The 19717-nt window shown below is 44.4% G+C and overlaps 1 protein-coding gene across 1 annotated transcript in view; it reads right to left on the bottom strand.

The window, feature by feature from the left end:
* SYNPO2 (synaptopodin 2) overlaps nucleotides 1-865 on the bottom strand; it is a 459389-nt gene extending 458524 nt beyond the window's left edge. The window contains exon 1 of the mRNA XM_073571855.1: nucleotides 679-865. Within this exon, the coding sequence (XP_073427956.1) occupies nucleotides 679-783 (105 nt within the window). The 5' untranslated portion in view covers nucleotides 784-865. The remainder of the gene's footprint in view (nucleotides 1-678) is intronic.
* Nucleotides 866-19717: the final 18852 nt, after the last annotated feature.

Raw genomic sequence — 19717 nt, forward strand, 5'->3', positions numbered from 1 at the left:
GTGTGTATGTAGTGTGTGTGTGTGTATCATATATATGTGTGTGTGTATATATATGTGTGTATATATATGCACTGCTATGCGCTGCCCTCCATGATAACAATTACAGGGCATGCCCTCCGGTGTAGGTTTGTGTATTCGTGTCCGGATGAATGTATATATGTATAATAACTACAGGACAGTGTGGACAGGCCTTGATTGCAGGTTGATGCATTACCCAGTACTTGTGGTCCACATGAAATGTGAATGTTGTTTGGAAGTCATGCTTGCGTGCCATTAAAATGACATTAAGCATGTTCTCCATGTAACCATAACCACATTTGTTAGCACTTGTGATGCCCCGGGCTGTGGATCTAGCTGCGTCGTATTTAGATGTCGTCTGTACATCCAGGATTCGCGCACAAAGTTATTCCAAGTTATCTGTGCTACATCAGTACACATGTTCTACGTGATGTGCAGCCATCATCTTCTGAGAGTCTGACATGAAGAATTCCCCGTGACCAGAGATGATCAAAGACTTTCTGGCAGCTGAAGAATAATATCTGTTGTGAACTTTTGGGGGGGAAAAATGTCCTTTAGAAAGAAATGATGTATATATTGTACCAAGGAGGCCGGAGGAAGTAACTCTAACCATACAGCACTAATGGAGGCACAAGAAGGTGCTATGGGAGATGTTCTTACCTTACAAACATGTAGAGGCTCCTGGTACTCTTTGCCACCTTGCAGCCTGAACCCCCAAGGTGCTCCCCCAATCATGGTGACACAGACATAATCCCCAGTGCCCATCTTGACTTGTGGATAAAATGAGATTCCTTGAGCCTGAGTGGTGTGAGCAGACTAGCTGATATGTGCAGCACCACTCACTGACTTATTGCACATTGCAGTGAGGTTATGGAGGAGGATGGAATACATTCAGAGAACTCCAGGGATCAGCCCACCGCACCGTCATGGGATAATGGGACAGGGCCGTCCCCCAGATCCCGGGAAAGCATCACTTCTTATTCACCATCATAACAACTTCTTGTAAACTGCTTCAATTAGCAGAGAAAAAGTTATTACAGTGAGCGTCCCAAATTATAGCCTAAATGTACATTTACATGACAAGAGTAACAGTAATATATTAAACACAGGAGAGGGTGACAAAACTTGTGATATCATCAATACTCTGCAGGATACTGAAACTATGTAACACATCCTGTATCAAAGACCCCAAGCTAAAATGTCAGTGACAGCTATGCATGGACAAGAAATAGGTGCAAAATCATACAGTGAACCTGACGAGCCATGTATAGACCTGTCCATGGAAGCAGTGGGAGCAGCTAGTGATGAGCAGTGCCATCCGAGGATCTTCGGCATGTTCGAAAAATATGTTCAAGTCCCTGCGGCTGCATGTCTCATGGCTGTTATACGGCCGCAACACATGCGGGAATTGCCTGTTTGTTAGGATATCCCCCATGTGTATAACAGCCACCATTCCTGCAGCCGCGGGGACTCGAACATAATATACAAGCACCCACGATACTCAGATAACACCCGAGTGTGCTCGGATAAGAGAATATCTGAGCATGCTCACTCATCACTAGGAGCAGCATCATGCTATACATGTGCATACAGAATGACAATGGGCTCACAGTTTAGCTTACAGGGGTTTCCTCCAAAAGTAAATTGTAAAATTAATTTTTATAAGTACATCTTGGACTAATAATAAGTTCCATAATTGGATGTGTTTATAATCTTATAAATGTGCCCCTGCTGTGTACTGTGTAGTGGCTGTGTCTGACCGTACAGGAACATGATCTGATCATACCACAGCTCCTGGGCAGGGGAGGAAGCAAAGAGCATACAGACAAGACAGCGCGGGATCACAGCTGATTCCTTATGTTAGATAAAGCATTTCCCTGACTCCTTTTAAAAAATATTTTACCTCAAAGAAAGAATTTGTGATCCTGTACTGTAATGTCTGTTTCCTCTCCTTAACAATAACCTTGTATATAATATACAGTATGCTATAATGTAATAAATATATTTATACACTAATAACTGGAGAATACATGTATAATTTTATCTTTGAGAGTAAGATTAACCCCTTTCTGTCATGTGACGTACTATCCCGTTCATGTGCCCTGGGACTTAATTCCCAGGGACGGGATAGTACGTCACAGCGATCAGTGGCGCCCACGTGGTGAGCGCCGCTGATCGCAGCCAGGTGTCAGCTGATTATCACAGCTGACACCCGGCACAATGTGTCAGGGGCGGTCACGGACCGCCCCCCGACACGTTAACCCCTTGCACACTGCAATCAAACACGATTGCGGTGTACCGGGGGTTAAGGGGAAGAATCGGCAGGGAGGGGGCACCCTCCGTGCTTCCCTGAGCCCCCCACAGCAGCGCAATGTGCAGCGCAATGTGCAGCGCTGCTGTGCGGGGCTCCTTCCCTGCAGGTCCCCGGATCCAAGATGGCGAAAGGGACCTTCGGGGGCCTGCAGGGATCTGGCTTCCTCATGCCTGCAAAACGCAGGCACGAGGAAGCCAAGTGCAGTGCCTGTGACAGATCGCTGATCTGTCACAGTGATCTGTGATGTGACAGAGTCAGCGATCTGTCACAGGACAGTGATGTCCCACTTGGGACAATGTAATAAAGTTAAAAAAAAAGTGTAAAAATAATTTTTAAAAAATCGTTAAATAAATTTAAAAAAAAAAATTCCCTAATAAATTCATTTTTTGGAAATCTAAAAAAACAAAACAATAAAAGTACACATATTTGGTATCGCCGCATCCGTAACGACGCGCCCTATAAAACTGTCTCACTAGTTAATCCCTTTAGCGAACCCCTTAAAAGATAAAAATAAAAAACGAAGCAAAAAATAATGATTATCATACTGCCGAACAAAAAGTGCAATAACGCGCGATCAAAAAGACGCATGGTACCGCTAAAAACGTCATCTTGTCCCACAAAAAACGAGCTGCCATACAGCATCATCAGTGAAAAAATAAAAAAGTTATAGCTCGCAGAATAAAGCGATGCAAAAATAGTTATTTTTTATATAAAATTGTTTTCATTGCCTAAAAGCGCCAAAACATAAAAAAAGACCTAAATGAGGTATCGCTGTAACCGTACTGACCCGAAGAATAAAAGGGCTTTATCAATTTTACCGCACGCAGAACGGGGTAAACACATCCCCAAAAGAAATTCATGAAACGCTGGTTTTGTTCATTCTGCGTCCCAAAAATCGGAATAAAAAGCGATCAAAAAATGTCACATGCCCGAAAATGGTACCAATAAAAACGACAACTCGTCCCGCAAAGAATAAGACCTCACATGACTCAGTGGGTCAAAATATGGAAAAATTATAGCTCTCAATATAAATGATGCAAAAACTATTTTTACAATAAAAAGCGTCTTTTAGCGTGCGACAGCTGCCAAACATAAATAGTAAATCAAACCCCCCATTATCACCCCCTTAGTTAGGGAAAAATAATAAAATTAAAGAAAATGTATTTATTTCCATTTTCCCATTAGGGTGAGGGTTAGGGCTAGGGCTAGGGTTAGGGTTAGGGCTAGGGTTAGGGCTAGGGCTGAGATTAGGGTAAGGGGTGTGTTGGGGATAGGGTTGGAGTTAGAATTAGGGGGTTTCCACTGTTTGGGCACATCAGGTGCTCTCCAAATGCAACATGGCGTCTGATCTCAATTCCAGCCAATTCTGCGTTGAAAAAGTCAAATGGTGCTCCTTTCCTTCCAAGCTCTGCCATTCACCCAAACAGTGTTTTACCCCCACTTATAGGGTATCAGCGTACTCAGGACAAATTGCAAAACAACTTTTGGGGTCCTATTTCTCCTGTAACCCTTAGGAAAATAAAAAATTGGGGGCAAAAATATCTTTTTTGTGGAAAAAATGTTTTTTTTTATTTTCACACCCGGGTGTTATAAACTTCTGTGAAGCACTTGGGGATTCAAAGTGCTCACCACACATCTAGATAAGTTCCTTATGGGGTCTAGTTTTCAAAATGGGGTCACTTGTGGGGAGTTTCAATAATTTAGGTACATCAGAGGCTCTCCAAACGCACATAACACACGCAGAACATTCCATCAAAGTCTGCATTCCAAAACGTCACTACTTCCCTTCCAAGCCCCGACGTGTGCCCATACAGTAGTTTTCTCCCACATATCGGGTATCAGCCTACTCAGGACAAATTGGACAACAACTTTTGGGGTCCAATTTCTCCTGTTACCCTTGGGAAAATAAAAAAATTGGGGACTAAATGATCATGTTTGTGGAAAAAACACGATTTTTTTATTTTCATGCTCGGGCATTATAAACTTCTGTGAAGCCCTTGGGGGTTCAAACTGCTCACCACACATCTAGATAAGTTCCTTAGGGGATCTAGTTTCCAAAATGGTGTCACTTATGGGGGGTTTCCACTGTTTAGGTACATTCGGGGCTCTCCAAAGGCAACATGACACCCGCAGAGCATTCCATCAAAGTCTGCATTCCAAAATGTCACTTCCCTTCCGAGCCCCGACGTGTGCCCATACAGTAGTTTTCTCCCACATTTGGGTATCAGCGTACTCAGGACAAATTGGACAACAACTTTTGGGGTCTAATTTCTCCTGGTACCCTTGGGAAAATAAAAAAAATGGGGACTAAAAGATTATGTTTGTTGAAAAAATATGATTTTTTTTATTTTCACGCCTGGTCGTTATAAACTTCTGTGAATCACTGGGGGGTTCAAAGTGCACACCACACATCTAGATAAGTTCCTTAGGGGGTCTAGTTTCCCAAATGGTGTCATTTGTGGGGGGTTTCCATTGTTTTGGTACATCAGGGGTTTTCCAATCGCGACATGGTGTCCGATCTCAATTCCAGCCAAAAAAGTCAAATGGCGCTGCTTCCCTTCTGAGCTCTGCCATGCACCCAAATAGTTGTTTACACCCACATATGGGGTATCAGCGTACTCAGGACAAATTACACAATAACTTTAAGGGTCCTGTTACCCTTGGGAAAATAAAAATTGGGGGTGAAAAGATCATTTTTGTGGAAAAAATATGATTTTTTAATTGTACCGCTGTACGTTATAAACTTCTGTGAAGCCCTTGTTGGTTCAAAGTTCTCACCACATATCTAGATAAGTTCCTTGGGGGGTCTAGTTTCCAAAATGGGGTCACTTGTGGGGGGTATCCACTGTTTAGGTACATCAGGGACTCTCCAAACGCGACATGGCGTCCGATCTGAATTCTAGCCAATTTTGCATTGAAAAAGTCAAACAGCGCTCCTTCCCTTCTGAGCTCTGCCATGCGCCGAAACAGTAGTTCCCCCCCACATGTCAGGTATCAGCGTACTCAGGACAAACTGCACAATAACTTTTGCAGTCCAACGTCTCCTGTTACCCTTGGTAAATAAAAAAAATTTAACCTGAATTATTTTTTTTTGTGAAAAAAAGTTAAATGTTCATTTTTTTTTAAATATTCAAAAAATTCCTGTGAAGCACCTGAAGGGTTAATAAACTTCTTGAATGTGGTTTTGAGCACCTTAAGGGGTACACTTTTTAGAATGGTGTCACTTTTGGGTATTTTCTATCATATAGACCCCTCAAAGTGGCTTCAAATGTGATGTGGTCCGTAAAAATAAAATGGTGTTGCAAAAATGAGAAATTGCTGGTCAACTTTTAACCCTTGTATAACTTCCTAAGTAAAAAAAATTTGGGTTCCAAAATTGTGCTGATGTAAAGTAAACATGTGGGAAATGTTACTTATTAAGTTTTTTGTGTGCCGTATCTCTGTGATTTAAGGGCATAAAAATTCAAAGTTGGAAAATTGCGAAATTTTCTAAATTTTCACCAAATTTCCGTTTTTTTTCACAAATAAGCGCAAGTTATATGAATGAAATTTTACCACTAGCATGAAGTACAATATGTCACGAGAAAACCATGTCAGAATCACCAGGATCCATGGAAGCGTTCCAGAGTTATGACCTCATAAAGGTACAGTGGTCAGAATTGTAAAAATTGGCCCAGTCATGAACGTGCAAACCACCCTTGGGGGTTAAGAGGTTAATGTATGGGGTAAATATTAGAGTCTCTCTCTCTCTCTCTATATATATATATATATATATATACACAGGGTGGGACATTTATTTGGATACACCTAAATAAAATGGGAATGGTTGTGATATCAACTTCCTGTTGGTGGCACATTAGTATATGGGAGGGGGAAACTTTTCAAGATGGGTGGTGACCATAGCAGCTATTTTGAAGTTGGCCCACCCAGGTGTATCCATATAAATGGCCCACCCAGGTATATCCATATAAATGGCCCACCCTGTATATAGTATATATATATATTGTAGGGAAGCGATTAGCTCAAGTGTAGCGGGAGACAATCATGAGACAGGTTCTTCCCAAAGTTCATGAGGTTTATTTGCTCCATAAACCATATATCTGCATATCACCAAAATAGCCTCTGCTTAGGCAAAAAAGAACATAAACGTCCGTGGCTTCAGACTCGGACCGAGAGTCTCAGCTCATGCTGGGAGGTGTAGTCCTCCCCATATACAACTAATATACCCAGGCCAATGTCCAGAGCAGTGCTCCATCTGCAGCCGCAGACCAAGGAAGGCTTCTCCTTCCTTAGCACACAGGCCACTCTCTGTAGTGTCCCACCTGGACACAGGGAAGTCTGTCCACACTCTGACAGACTCCCTCTCACTCCCCACATGTGCTAAACACCTCAATTACATAGCTCTGTAACCACACCCACAGGTGATCACATGGCTATGACCTCACTAAAGGTTCTATTGCACACAGACACACACAGGCGTCCCTGACACACTGTAACAGAAATATCAGCAGTACCTCTGCAGATCAATACTCGAGCCTGTATCCCAAGGCCACCCACCTTGAGACACATAATGGTCATTTAGGACCCTGCTCCTGTTACCACACTGAATGTGCCTGAACACCCATCCTGGGACACCCACACAGCGCCCCCTAGCGGACATAGTGGTCACTACACCACATACCTCCCCCCTATGTTCAAACTTGTGGGGTTGAACACATGACATCACCCAGGGATCTTGAGACCGGGCACCCATGTCACCTTGCCCTACAAGTCGAGAGGACCATCTCCTTCTGTTTCGGTAGTCATACTGCATCATATTTACGTATGACCAGCGGTCAGTATCTCAGCCTTGGGCTTTGGCCTTCCCGTCAATGTCCGTCAGTGTGACCAGACACTCTTTAGTCTCTACCTGTCTGCAGTGCGCTCCGTCACCTGACCTTTCTCTCACTGGCCTGCTCTCCCAGTTCGTACGGTCATGAGTCCCACGTCCAGTTGGGCTAACTGGCTGGTCTGAGTCTGACCCTCTGTCGCTATGTCCACCACCGGGTCTCGTGCCTATGTTACTACGATTAGAACGGCCACTTGTGGACTCTCGACATTCTTACCTTCGACTACCTGTCCTTTCATTCCTTGGAGGATCCCTTCGGGTCCTTACACCTTGGGTTGGAGGTGGATGCCACCTGACGTTCTGTATCTGCTTATTCATCTGCAGTTGATCCTGTCTTAGCTGCTCTATCTCCTTCAGGTACGCTACCCGATATTCCAGGAGCATGCGGAGGTTCCCAATGCATTCCACCGAACCAACCACAATGACAGGAACCATGTCATCTTCAACAGCGATTTGGTTTTCACCAGCAGGTGGGATCCTCACTCTCTTCACACTGGATCGATTCACCATCTCCTGCATCACCTTTCCAAGTCTGCCAACGACTTTCCCCACCAGATTTCTGGGTACCGGAATTATGTCTTCCACAAAGCCCAGCCGACTTTGAGCTTCCCTTGCAAGCTCCAGATGTCGAGCTGCTTTCCTATTACGCTCCACGAGCATCTGTTTCATGCGGAGACATTGTAGGTGCATCTCCTTCAGGAGAGCCACCCTTCTCTCTGTCTTCCGTTTCTGCCAGTATCACCAACTGGTTTGTTTCTGGTGCCCAGCTCACACTATAGGCCTTTACTGCCTTTTTAAAGGTCTCATGCACACCTTCGCTGGCACACGCTTCTCGCACGTCTTCGGGTACCTCCATCACGCACTTGAAGGTCATGGACTTGCTCTCATCCTGGACAGATGGCTCTGGGTTCCCCACGGACACTTCCCTCAAGGTATCTGCCAAGACCGGGTGACTGTCTTGTGCAGCTCTTGGCTCACCATCTTCCTGAGATTTACAGTCCTCAGCACCCTTTTCCAAGATGGGCTTTGGCAGTTCTGCCTTGCTATCAGTCGGGCACGGCCGCTGTACGTCTTCACCCATCCACTTCTTCTCCCGTAGAAGACCTTTTATGACTCCACTGAGTTCTTGCAGAACTTTATCTCGCTCCTCTGCCAGGTAGTGACACTCATCCTCTCTCCAGAGAATCTCCTGTTGATGCTTCTCTTGGGTCTCTCTGAGCACCTCCATATCCTTCATTATAGCTTTGTTCATAGTTTGACACGCTGACAGGTGACCTCTGAGCTCAGAGACTTCCTTCTCCATCTCATCCACTCTGTGCTCAGCTGCTTGCCTTAGGACTCTTTCCCGTTCGACATGTTCTGTTACAGTCTTCTTTTACCAGCTGTATCTCACGATCTTGTTCTCTTTTGGCCAGCACGTGTCTCACTACTACCTCTTTAATTATATCGTCAAATGGTACCACTGAGTCAGTCACACCAGTCGAGTGAACCATCCAGTTACCGTCCAGCACCAATGTGTCTAGTCCAGTTGTCTCATCTCCCAGCCCACCATCTGTCTTATCACGAGACATCAGGTCCGTCAGTTGGGCAGATGTACTTCTTCCTCTGGTCAGTTCTACCTCTGACCTGTCCATGTCAGGAGCCATCACTGTCTCAGTGTCTGCTTGCCCCACAGTCGAAGCATCTCCATCGTCCGACCAAACGTCATCAAACAAAAGAAAGTCCCGGCCCCTCTCCCAGGCATAGACTAAGTACCGTGGTATTCCTCCCCCTTGGCAGTCACCACCTTTGGTCCCCTCAAACACTACTCTGTCTACTGGGTAGTTCACTGTGACCCTGTGTTTACAGCGAACCCTGACGCTTTTCTCGGTCAGAGAGAAAACGAGAGGAGTTCCTGTCAGAGTCACCTGACTCTCTGAGTCCAGCCGACCAAAGGCTCCTTCCCGGTGCAGCATCACTGTACACATCTGTGGCCCGTCATTACTACCCGGAAAGGATATTCCACATTCTGAAAAAGACCTGCACATACACTGCGGTACTCCAGACATACCCACTGAGTCACCCAGTGCTGTCATTTCTTCAAACTTGGCCCCTTTTGGGACCACCACCCCGCTTTGGGTTGCCGCCCCCTCCCGGGATTCCACCCCTTTTTGGGTTACCACCCCAATTTGGGTCACCGCCCCCTTTTGGGACTCCACCCCCTTTTGGGCTACCACCCTGATTCGGGCCACCGCCCCCTTTTGAGACTCCATCCCTTTTCGGGCTACCACCCCGATTTGGGCCACCTCCCCCTTTTGGGACTCCACCCCTTTTCGGGATCTCCCCATGTCTGTCCTGCAGAACCTCTTATGCCACAGTTCACACCACAGTTTGTCTCTCACGATACCAGACAAGTCCTTGCTGGCACCACCACAGCTTCTGCTGTCACAAACCACCGGCACCTCCGGCTGCCGTTCACACACACACAGCGGCTGGTGTCACTGCAGTTCCTGCTGCGCCATCTTCGTGGACCCGCCGATCCACCGGAAGCCGCTTGTCCCCTTCGTAACCCCGCCGGGTTAACGGAAGCCGCTCGTCACCCTCAAAGATAAAAAAAACCACAAAAGTGCGCCCATAGGGCCTTACCAGTGCAGGTATAATGAGTTATGAAGCAATAATGCAGGGTACTCACCCTTAATAGTTGTGTAAAGCCACAACTACTGTATCCGCTTAGTCACATGCCATAAAGCTGCAGCAGGATGGCGTAGACAGATAGCGTCTGCTACCAATGCTCCCAGGGCAGATCCCAAAAAGAAAACACCAGGTCCCTGTGCTGCGAGACCTTCGTGACCCCACTGAGCCACAGCAAGCACCTTCAGGTTTTGCAGAGGAAAAGAAGAAAAAAAACACATGCACAGTCTCTCACGTGTCCTGTTTGTGTGCCACTCAGGACGTACCGTCTCCACCTGAGAACGTCCAACACACAGGGCACACCGGGTGCTATTCAGGGAGTCGACCCTCCTCCCAGGGTCTCCCAACACACCGGCCTCACCAGGTCCAGGGGCTCAGCGGGTGCTCTTCAGGACATCCGTCTCCGCCTGAGACTGCCCAACACACGCTTCACCAGGTCCAAGGTCATATCACGTGTTCCAGGGATCCAATTCCTCTCCCAGAACCTCCCAACACTGACCCTCCAGGACCTTGCTTACTGACCCCTCCAGGAACACAGTCTCTCACTGACCCTGGTCACTGCAACACAGACTCCTGTCTGTTACCTGTGATGGCCACACAGGTTCTCGGATGACTCTTCTCCTCAGAGGTATTCCACAAGTATTAACACAGTCACTTTCTCTGACCTCGGTCAGTATTACTCACGGTTGTCAGACCATCTGCTCTCCTGGCTCAGAATCGCCAGCACTGCCACATGTGCTTCTGGGAATCGCTGCCCGCAGTCTGTCACCAATTGTAGGGATGTGACTCGCTCAAGTGCAGCGGGAGACAATCATGAGACAGGTTCTTCCCAAAGTTCATGAGGTTTATTTGCTCCATAAACCATATATCTGCATATCACCAAAATAGCCTCTAGCTTAGGCAAAAAAGAACATAAACGTCCATGGCTTCAGACTCGGACCGAGAGTCTCAGCTCATGCTGGGAGGTGTAGTCCTCCCCATATACAAGTAATATACCCAGGCCAGGGCAATGTCCAGAGCAGCGCTCCATCTGCAGCCACAGACCCAGGAAGGCTTCTCCTTCCTTAGCACACAGGCCACTCTCTGTAGTGTCCCACCTGGACACAGGGAAGTCTGTCCACACTCTGACAGACTCCCTCTCACTTCCCCACATGTGCTAAACACCTCAATTACATAGCCCTGTAACCACACCCACAGGTGATCACATGGCTATGACCTCACTAAAGATTCTATTGCACACAGACACACACAGGCTTCCCTGACACACTGTAACAGAAATATCAGCAGTACCTCTGCTGATCAATACTCGAGCCTGCATCCCAACGCCACCCACCTTGAGACACATAATGGTCATTTAGGACCCTGCTCCTGTTACCACACTGAATGTGCCTGTACACCCGTCCTGGGACACCCACACAGCGCCCCCTAGCGGACATAGTGGTCACTACACCACTATATATATATATATATATATATATATATACACACACATATATATACATACATACAATACAGTATATACACATAAGTGGAATGTCAATCAGTAAATTCATAAACTGACCCAGCTGATCCATTGGTCCAATTATTTTCATCTAGCATTATAAAGAATGAAGAAGAAAGCTGACAATACATGTAAACTGTGTAAGAAACAAGGGCAGATTGGAAAAATATTCAGGATTGAGAGTCCTCAGTAGTTGATACCTTTTAATGGCTAACTGAAAAGATGGTAACACATTGCAAGCTTTCGAGACTACTCAGGTCTCTTCATCAGGCTAGACTAATACAAAATCTGAAGTCACATATTTATGCACAATACAGCCTAGAAAAAATGCAATAGATAAGACAAGTGAGGTGAAGCAGAACTATCAATATGGGAGAGGGAGAAACATAAATATAAACATTGGACCAGTTTATAGATAAGGAGTCCGGATGTTTTATGGTCCTCTGATTGGGGTCTAGTTCTGTGTTGTGATGCCCCCACACGGTTTTAAAAGGAAATTCCTTAATTGATGTAAAAAGTCATAAATCCATGCGACACATTCATTCCAGCACTGAGAGTGTCAAAGTTCGTCATAAATTTGTACTCCCAAACTCGTCTCTCTCTCTGAGAATTGAAGTTACCTTTCAATACCAGTAATTTCATATCCACGTTGCTGTGATCAGGGATACAGAAATGTTTTGCCACAGGTAGATCCATTCTTTTTTCTCTTATTGTGTGACGATGAGCATTCATCCTTGTTCTAAGCTTTTGCCTGGGCAGATTGGATACATTTATCAAAGGGTATGAAGATATAGAGGGCAAACTGGGAACTTAGTTTTCCCTTGAGATCAAGTCAATAATTTTAAAACTCCTCTTTGGAGAGGAAGAGATGAAACAAGGAAGAAGAGTCTTTAGGAGTCTTTATATAGCAAGAGTGGATTTCGGTAGGAAATGGATAAGGAAAAAGTGGAGCATTACAGAAAAGAAGAAATTACTTAGCAGAACAGCATAGAGTGGAGGGTTTACATGTCTCTTTAGCACAGTACTTGGCACTTTATTTCCTATTAACAGCGAGTCCCCTGATAATCATGCTTGAGTGAAACGTGTCGGTACATCTGAGGGAGGGTGCAGGGTATGTTTAGCACAGGAGTAGCTGTGGACTGCCCTTGTTAGGGTGGGAGTTTTGAGGATATACTATTGTTAGCCCCATAGGGATTGACAGGGTATTGTCGGTTCCTGGAATTGCCTGATGATTCATCTTGACACAAGACTATCTCTCCCCTCTTACAGTCGTCTAAGGCCTCTTTCACACTTCAGTTTTTTGTCTCAGTTAAAATCCGCCAAAAAGGCGGAAAAGTGGATCCGTTCCTAACTGATGTGAACGGATGTCACAGGATCCGTTTTTTGACGGATCCGTAGAATGAAGAATTGTAAAGGAACAGCTGGCCGGGAAGGAGAGAGAGAGAGAGAGAGAGAGATTTTTTTTCCTCCGCCAGAAAGGATTTCAGGGTTAATTTTCTCCCTGACCTCCTTTCTCCGGGCATGCGCACTGGAAAATGCGGATCCAACAAGAAAAAAAACGTTACAAGGTCCGTCCAGGCATGCCAGCGGATGAAAAAAATTTGGCGGATCCTCACAAAAACGGATCCAACGGATGGCCATCCGTCAAGATCCGCCAGTAATGCAACTCAATGGGGAAAAAAACGGATCCGCAAAAAAATGGCGGATCCATTTTTTTCAAAACCTGGCGGATTTTGACTGATGGTCAAAAACTGAAGTGTGAAAGAGGCCTAATTGGTGAGACTGTTCCTTTTTTTACTCTCATAAACGTTGATTCTCTATACCAATTGAATATCATCGGCATGTACAACAGGATTACACTGCTATGTTTTTTTGGTAAATAACTCACCAGAATACAATGGTTAATACCGTATGACAGTGTCTCCTGTACTTATATAGATTCGGCCTTAGCTACTGCAGTAAGAATCTATATGTCTTATAGGAGGTGTCGTTCCTTGGTTGACTAGTCCTTGATTCATTTTGACCAGAAGAACACCCCTTTTCTTTCACTTGTATGGTGGCACACATTTATTTTTATATTTTAATTGACTAAATGTTACATTTTAATTCTCACATTTTGCTGTATACCATATTCTCTTCAGTGAGATCTATATTTGTTTATTGGTGGTTTTTATTCCATCACAACTTTCTTCATGACATTTTAAAATAAGTTTATTTTTATTTTTGTTCTCACATCTTGGACTTCTCGGTAGACCCCATGCCCCATACAAGTAGACCAGTGATGAAAATCACAAATGAGAGTTGGGTACTTTGTAAGATTTGGGTCAAAGAGTTTACAGAAGTAATGGAATTTGTTTCCTCTCTTTTAGCTCCCTGTGAAAATGGACATTTTGTTGAACAAGAGGCTGACATCAGCATCCGCTCAATGCCGCCAGGAGTTGCAGAACAACCGCCGCTTCTCAGTTATTGAGCTTTCTGAAAAAGTCTGTAAAAGCTGGTAAGTTTCACATCACATCCATACTGCAGCCTCATAAGACAACCTGTATACAGGGCAAAAACTGCTACTTGTGATGAAGTACTTCTTATAAACTCACTGTACATACTGTAATAAGAAAAACTAAGTACACCTCTTTGAATTCTAATATTTTACATATCAGGAGAAAATAAAAAAGGGTCCTTAGAAGGTCCAAAAAGTAGGGAAATACAATATCAGAAAACAATATGATAAAAATACTGCATCATTATTTATTTAACAAAAAGTAGGCCACAATGCAAGAGAACTGTGTGTTAAATTAAGTACACCATTGATGCAACTTCAAGTTATTGCTGCTAAAGATGATTCTAAAAGCTATTGATTCATGGGGTGTACTTATTTTTCACTCTCTGCTTCAGTATTTTGAAGTAGTTTTTGGGAATATAAATAATGGCACGGTTAACTTGTCATGTGTTGTTCACCTCAGGATGTATTTTGTATTTTGTCCTGATATGTAAAACCGAAGAGTTAAATCAGGGTATACTCAGATTATCTCATAACTGTATAAACCCTTATATTAGTGCGAGTGCGATCCTCACTTTTACACGAGTTGTGATATGCCGCTTGTTGGATAACCGCCGGTGAACGCTGAGACAACCATGGCCCGTTATGACAGACTTTCACAAGAAGGGTAAGGCTGAGTTCACGCGTAGCGGAATTCCCGCGGAAGTTACCGCGAGAATTCCGGAATTCCATTCTGCAGGAAAATCGCATTTTAAATTCCCGCGATTTTCCCGCGGAAAAACTAGCGATTTGCAAGCGTAATTAGCTTGCAGAATGCTAGCGTTTTCCAAGCGATCTGGAGCATCGCTTGGAGAACTGATTGACAGGTTGGTCACACTTGTCAAACATAGTGTTTTGACAAGTGTGACCAACTTTTTACTACTGATGCTGCCTATGCAGCATCAGTAGTAAAAGATAGGATGTAAAAAAAATAATAAAAAAAATAAAAAATATTGTTATTCTCACCTTCTGGTGCCCCGCGCAGCCTTCCCGCCTCTCTCCACGCTCCCGGCATCTTCCGGTCCCAGTAATCCTTTGCGCAAATGACCGCGAGACGTCGCGCTCTCACGACGTCACTGCGAATGACCATGCGACGTCGCACTCCTGCGAGACCACGACGTCATCGCGGTCATTCTCGCAAGGAATTACTGGGACCGGAGGATGCCGGGAGCATGGAGCGAGGCAGGAAAAAGATCCCCGGCCGTCGGAAGGTGAGACTAACAATATTTTTATTTTAATTCTATTTTTTACAGGGATATGGTACCAGAGCCCGGAGGACAGTCTCCTTCTCCTCCAGACCGTGGGTACCATCCGCAAATGTTCTGCTTACTTTTCGCATGGTGTGCACAGCCACATGCGGAAAGTAAGCAGAACAATGCATTCCTATGTGGGCGCGATTCCGCAACATTAATGAGCATGCTGCGTATTTTTCCGCAATGCGATTCAGCCGTGGAAAAATCCGAAGCATTAGCACAGCATTGCGGAATCCCATAGGATTGCAAAAAAACGCAACGTGTGAATTCTTTATGATTTCAAGTTCAGACACTTTTATATATTTTCCCCTGAGTAGCCAGACAATATCTATGTTCATCACCAGCACCAGTAATTAGCAGCAAAAATTCAGTATCCGTCCTCATAGGTTACCAGGTAAACCCTGGTAACATTTTCCATAACTTACTGGATATGGAATGATTGACAATTCCTAGCAATTATTTACAATGCTTTGGAAAAACTTCTATGATTTTAAGCTTTATTGAATGTAATTATTTTTCTTTATATTTTCAGGTTCATTATTTGAACATTGAGATTTGTCTAAATATCGTCATCTCATCTACCTGTATTGGAGGTAAGAACGAATCCTCCACTATCATCAGCAATTTATAATAAGGGATTTTTAAAATATTGAGACGCTTGAGTCTCTAAGGCTACTTTCACACTTGCTTTTTTTTGCAGCGCGTTTTTCCTGCAAAAAAAGCATGGAAAAAACGCATACAAAACGCGTTTTTATGCGTTTGTATGCATTTTTAGTGCGTTTTTACCGCTTTTGCGCTTTTTTCCAACATTAGTTGGCCTCACCAAAAAAAATCAAGATAGGGTTAGGTTTAACACTAACCCTTAACCAAACCATACTAACCCTGACCCTAACCCTTAACCAAACCATACTAACCCTAACCCTAACCCTTAACCAAACCATACTAACCCTAACACTTAACCAAACCCTACTAACCCTAACCCAAACCCTAACCCTAACCCTAAACTCTAACCCTTAACCAAACCATACTAACCCTAACCCAAACCCTAACCCCCCTTAACTAACCCTAACTCAAACCCCTAATTTCCATTGTCTAAACAATGGTCAACAAAAAAAGCAAGCGCAAAAAAACGCATACATGAGCATGCCAATGCGCACGTATGCTCACCCATAGACTTATAATGGGTGTCTTGCTGTAAAAAAAATGCATTGCACGCGCATGCGTTTTTTTGAGGCAAGTCGGACGCCCAAAAAATGCAACAGGATGCATTTTGTGCCCCCGAGCACAAAAAAACGCATGCGCGTAGAAACGCATACAAACGCATGTGTTTGCGCACATAAGCGCATCCCATGCAAAATATAGGGAATAAAAGCACATGCGGTTTTTAGAGCTAAAATACAGCGCAAAAAAAAGCAAGTGTGAAACCAGCCTAATTTAGTCTCTTATTGCCTTGTATCATTTAAAGTTTAAATGTTTTTATATATTTTGCCTTTTTTTGGCCACGTAGGGAGACAATCAGTTTATGTCTTTATCACAAACAGCTAATAGCAGACGTTCAGAATCCACCGATTCTGATTGACACAAAGCTTCCAACATGTATTTTCCAGGTAAATATTTGTTTTTCCTATTGATATAAGTGTTTAATGTCAATAATAAATCATTGTAAGTAACAATCATTCCTGTTTTGAAGAAGTGCAACAGGAGGACCTGATAATGTAAGCAAGGTGTAATAGAAAAAATGCAATATGATTTTTATTACTGTATTTGTTTCTAATAATTATTATTTTTTCTTGGGGTACAATTTTTTTATTCTGGTTGTGAAAAGAAGGAAATGATGAAAGTTATCAGCCTACTGCTGTAGAAGAATCGCCAACACTCATTGTGGTGAGATGTCCCTCAAACATTACATGCCATATAGACCTATTGTGAGTACCCTTACCATAATCGTATGGTTCATGTTGCATTTTTCTAACATTACATTAATATTGACAATTCTGATTGGCAATTCTAATATCCCAATTCTGGGATGTATTAACAGAAGCATATAGTCTAGATTACATGAAGTGATTATCCCCCTCTACTCCTCTTTGGTCAGACCTCATCTGGAATATTGTGTCCAGTTTTGGGCACCACATTTTTAAAAAGGCATCAACAAACTGGAGCAAGATCAGAGAAGAGCGACCAGAATGGTGACCAGTCTGCAAACCATGTTCTAAGATGAAAAGATACAGGATTTGGGAATATTTATGGGTCGCCCTCCCAGGGCTGTGGGGTACTCGGTACCAGGCCGGTCTCTCAGAGGGGATTGTCACAGAAGCGGTGACCCGGTCCGTGGCCCTGGGCTCCCATGTAAAAGGGGTTAAGAGTGATGAAATAAAGTTTATGAGTGATTCGTGACGCCACCTGTGGTGTTCGGCAAGAGAGGCGTTAAGCCGACACTGCAGGCAGATCCTCTGGGACAGATGGTGTGGTGCAGCGGTGATGTTATAGCCCTCCACAGGTAGAGCTGTAGTCCCAGGGCAGAGTAGATGAAGAGGATAGGTGTTGGGGAAGAGGGTGCAGTGTTTGGCACAGAGATGTAGCAGTGCTGAAGAAGTTGCAGGAAGAAGGCAAGGACACAGCGGAATGTAGTTTCTTTACCTTTACTTTGTAAGTGCAGTCCAGGGTCCAGATTACAGATGGCACAGGAGATGATTAGTCTGGAAGCAACTTAGGAATCTATCAGATGGGTTGTGTAGTCTCCTCTCTAGCACTTACTTGAGGTACATGCAGTACTGTGTTACACTGACGTTCCTCCTTCTTCTTCCCTTTTGGATCTACCTCATATGGCAGATAGCTGTAGCCTTCTATCTCCTTTGGCTCACACATCGCTGTTGTGCCTCCGAGTCTTAGATGGGAATAGAGCATTTACAGCTTCCTATTCCTCTGGTTTCTGTTGCAGGACCGTCAGTATCCATACAACCTTGGAGACCAGGCTCCAGATCGTGCGCTCCAGCTGGGAATGAGCCTCAACTCTCTGCTCAACCTCCAGCTTCTCTCTCCACATCTACACACGTTGCCCTCTTCACAGAACTGACTAATTTCCCCTCCTGGCCCTCAGAGAGCACTTCTCCCCCAATTCTGGTTCAGAGCTCCCTCTGCTGGCCCAGAGTGGCAACTGTGTTGCATGTTATGGTTAACTGCTAGAGAGACCCTTCATTGCTTCCAAGCCTGATATCACCCTCCCTGGAGGAAGGCAATGCCACTGTGGCGACCATACTCCTGGGGGCGCCACATTTAGCTTGCAAAAAAGAAGACTGAGAGGAGACTTAATAGCTGTCTACAAATATCTCAAGGGCTGTCACATTGTAGAAGGATCATCTTTATTCTCATTTGCACAAGGAGAGACTAGAAGCAATGGGATGAAACTGAATGGGAGGAGACACAGATTAAATATTAGAAAAAACTTTTTGATCGTTAGGGTATGTGCACACGTTGCGGATTGGTCTGCGGAATTTTCTGCACAGAATCTGCATCTCTTCGCAGAAAATGCAGGCCAAAATGCTTGCAGATTTCATGTGGAATTGATGTGGATTTCTTGAGAATTACTTGCGGATTTGTTGCAGATTATCATGCGTTCTTTGATGTGCAGATTTGCTTTACTCAATGTATGGTCAATGGGTGCAGAAACGCTGCGTTTCCACACAAAGAATTGACATGCTGCAGGGAAAAAAACGCAGCGAATCCGTGCAGATTTTTCCACAGCATGTGCATAGCATTTCTCAAATTCCCATTGACTATCATTGGTACTGTACTACCCTGCTGATTTAATGCAATTCCGCACGTCCAATAACGCTGCAGAAAAACATCAAAATCCGCAACGTGTGCACACAGCCTTAGGCTACTTTCACACATCAGGTTTTCGGCGTCAGGCGCGATCCGGCGTCGTGCCGGAACGCCGGATCCGGCAAATGTTTAGTAAAACCTGATGTGACGGATCCGGTTTTCTGCCGGATCCGTCTTTTTCTTGACAGACAAAACCGGATCCGTCTCATCCGGTTCATCCGTTTTTCTATCCGTTTTTCGACGGATTACGCCGGATCCGGTTTTTAAAATTGACCCTTGTGGCCTTCCGAACGGGATTGGCTACTGGAAAACTATATATAGCATGTTCCTACAGCCTTTCTTTGACAGGTTGTAGAGGAGAAAGTGCAGGTTGGAGAGAAGAGCAAGTTACTGGCGAAGATGGATGTTGTCATTGGAAATATTTTGAAGAATTTGGCGGATTTTATAGCGGAGGCGAATCGTTTGAGGGTGATTGTTCTGGAGAAGGAGAGAGCGAGACAGCAGCGCATCAGGCATCGTAGACGACGTTTGTGGATCCACCCCATCACAGCCAAGAGAATGACGCGTGGGGTCTATTCTACACTCTGCATGGACCTTCGACGAAACCCGGATAAATTTTTTGGATATGTTAGGATGAAAATGGAGAATTTTGATTACTTGGTGGAGCGCATTGCACACCTCATAAGAAAAGCGGACACCTATTGCCGCTTCT

This window comes from Dendrobates tinctorius, unplaced genomic scaffold (assembly GCF_039654945.1).
Source record: "Dendrobates tinctorius isolate UK_male_01 unplaced genomic scaffold, ASM3965494v1 ptg000030l, whole genome shotgun sequence".
Taxonomy (NCBI): Eukaryota; Metazoa; Chordata; class Amphibia; order Anura; family Dendrobatidae; genus Dendrobates; species Dendrobates tinctorius.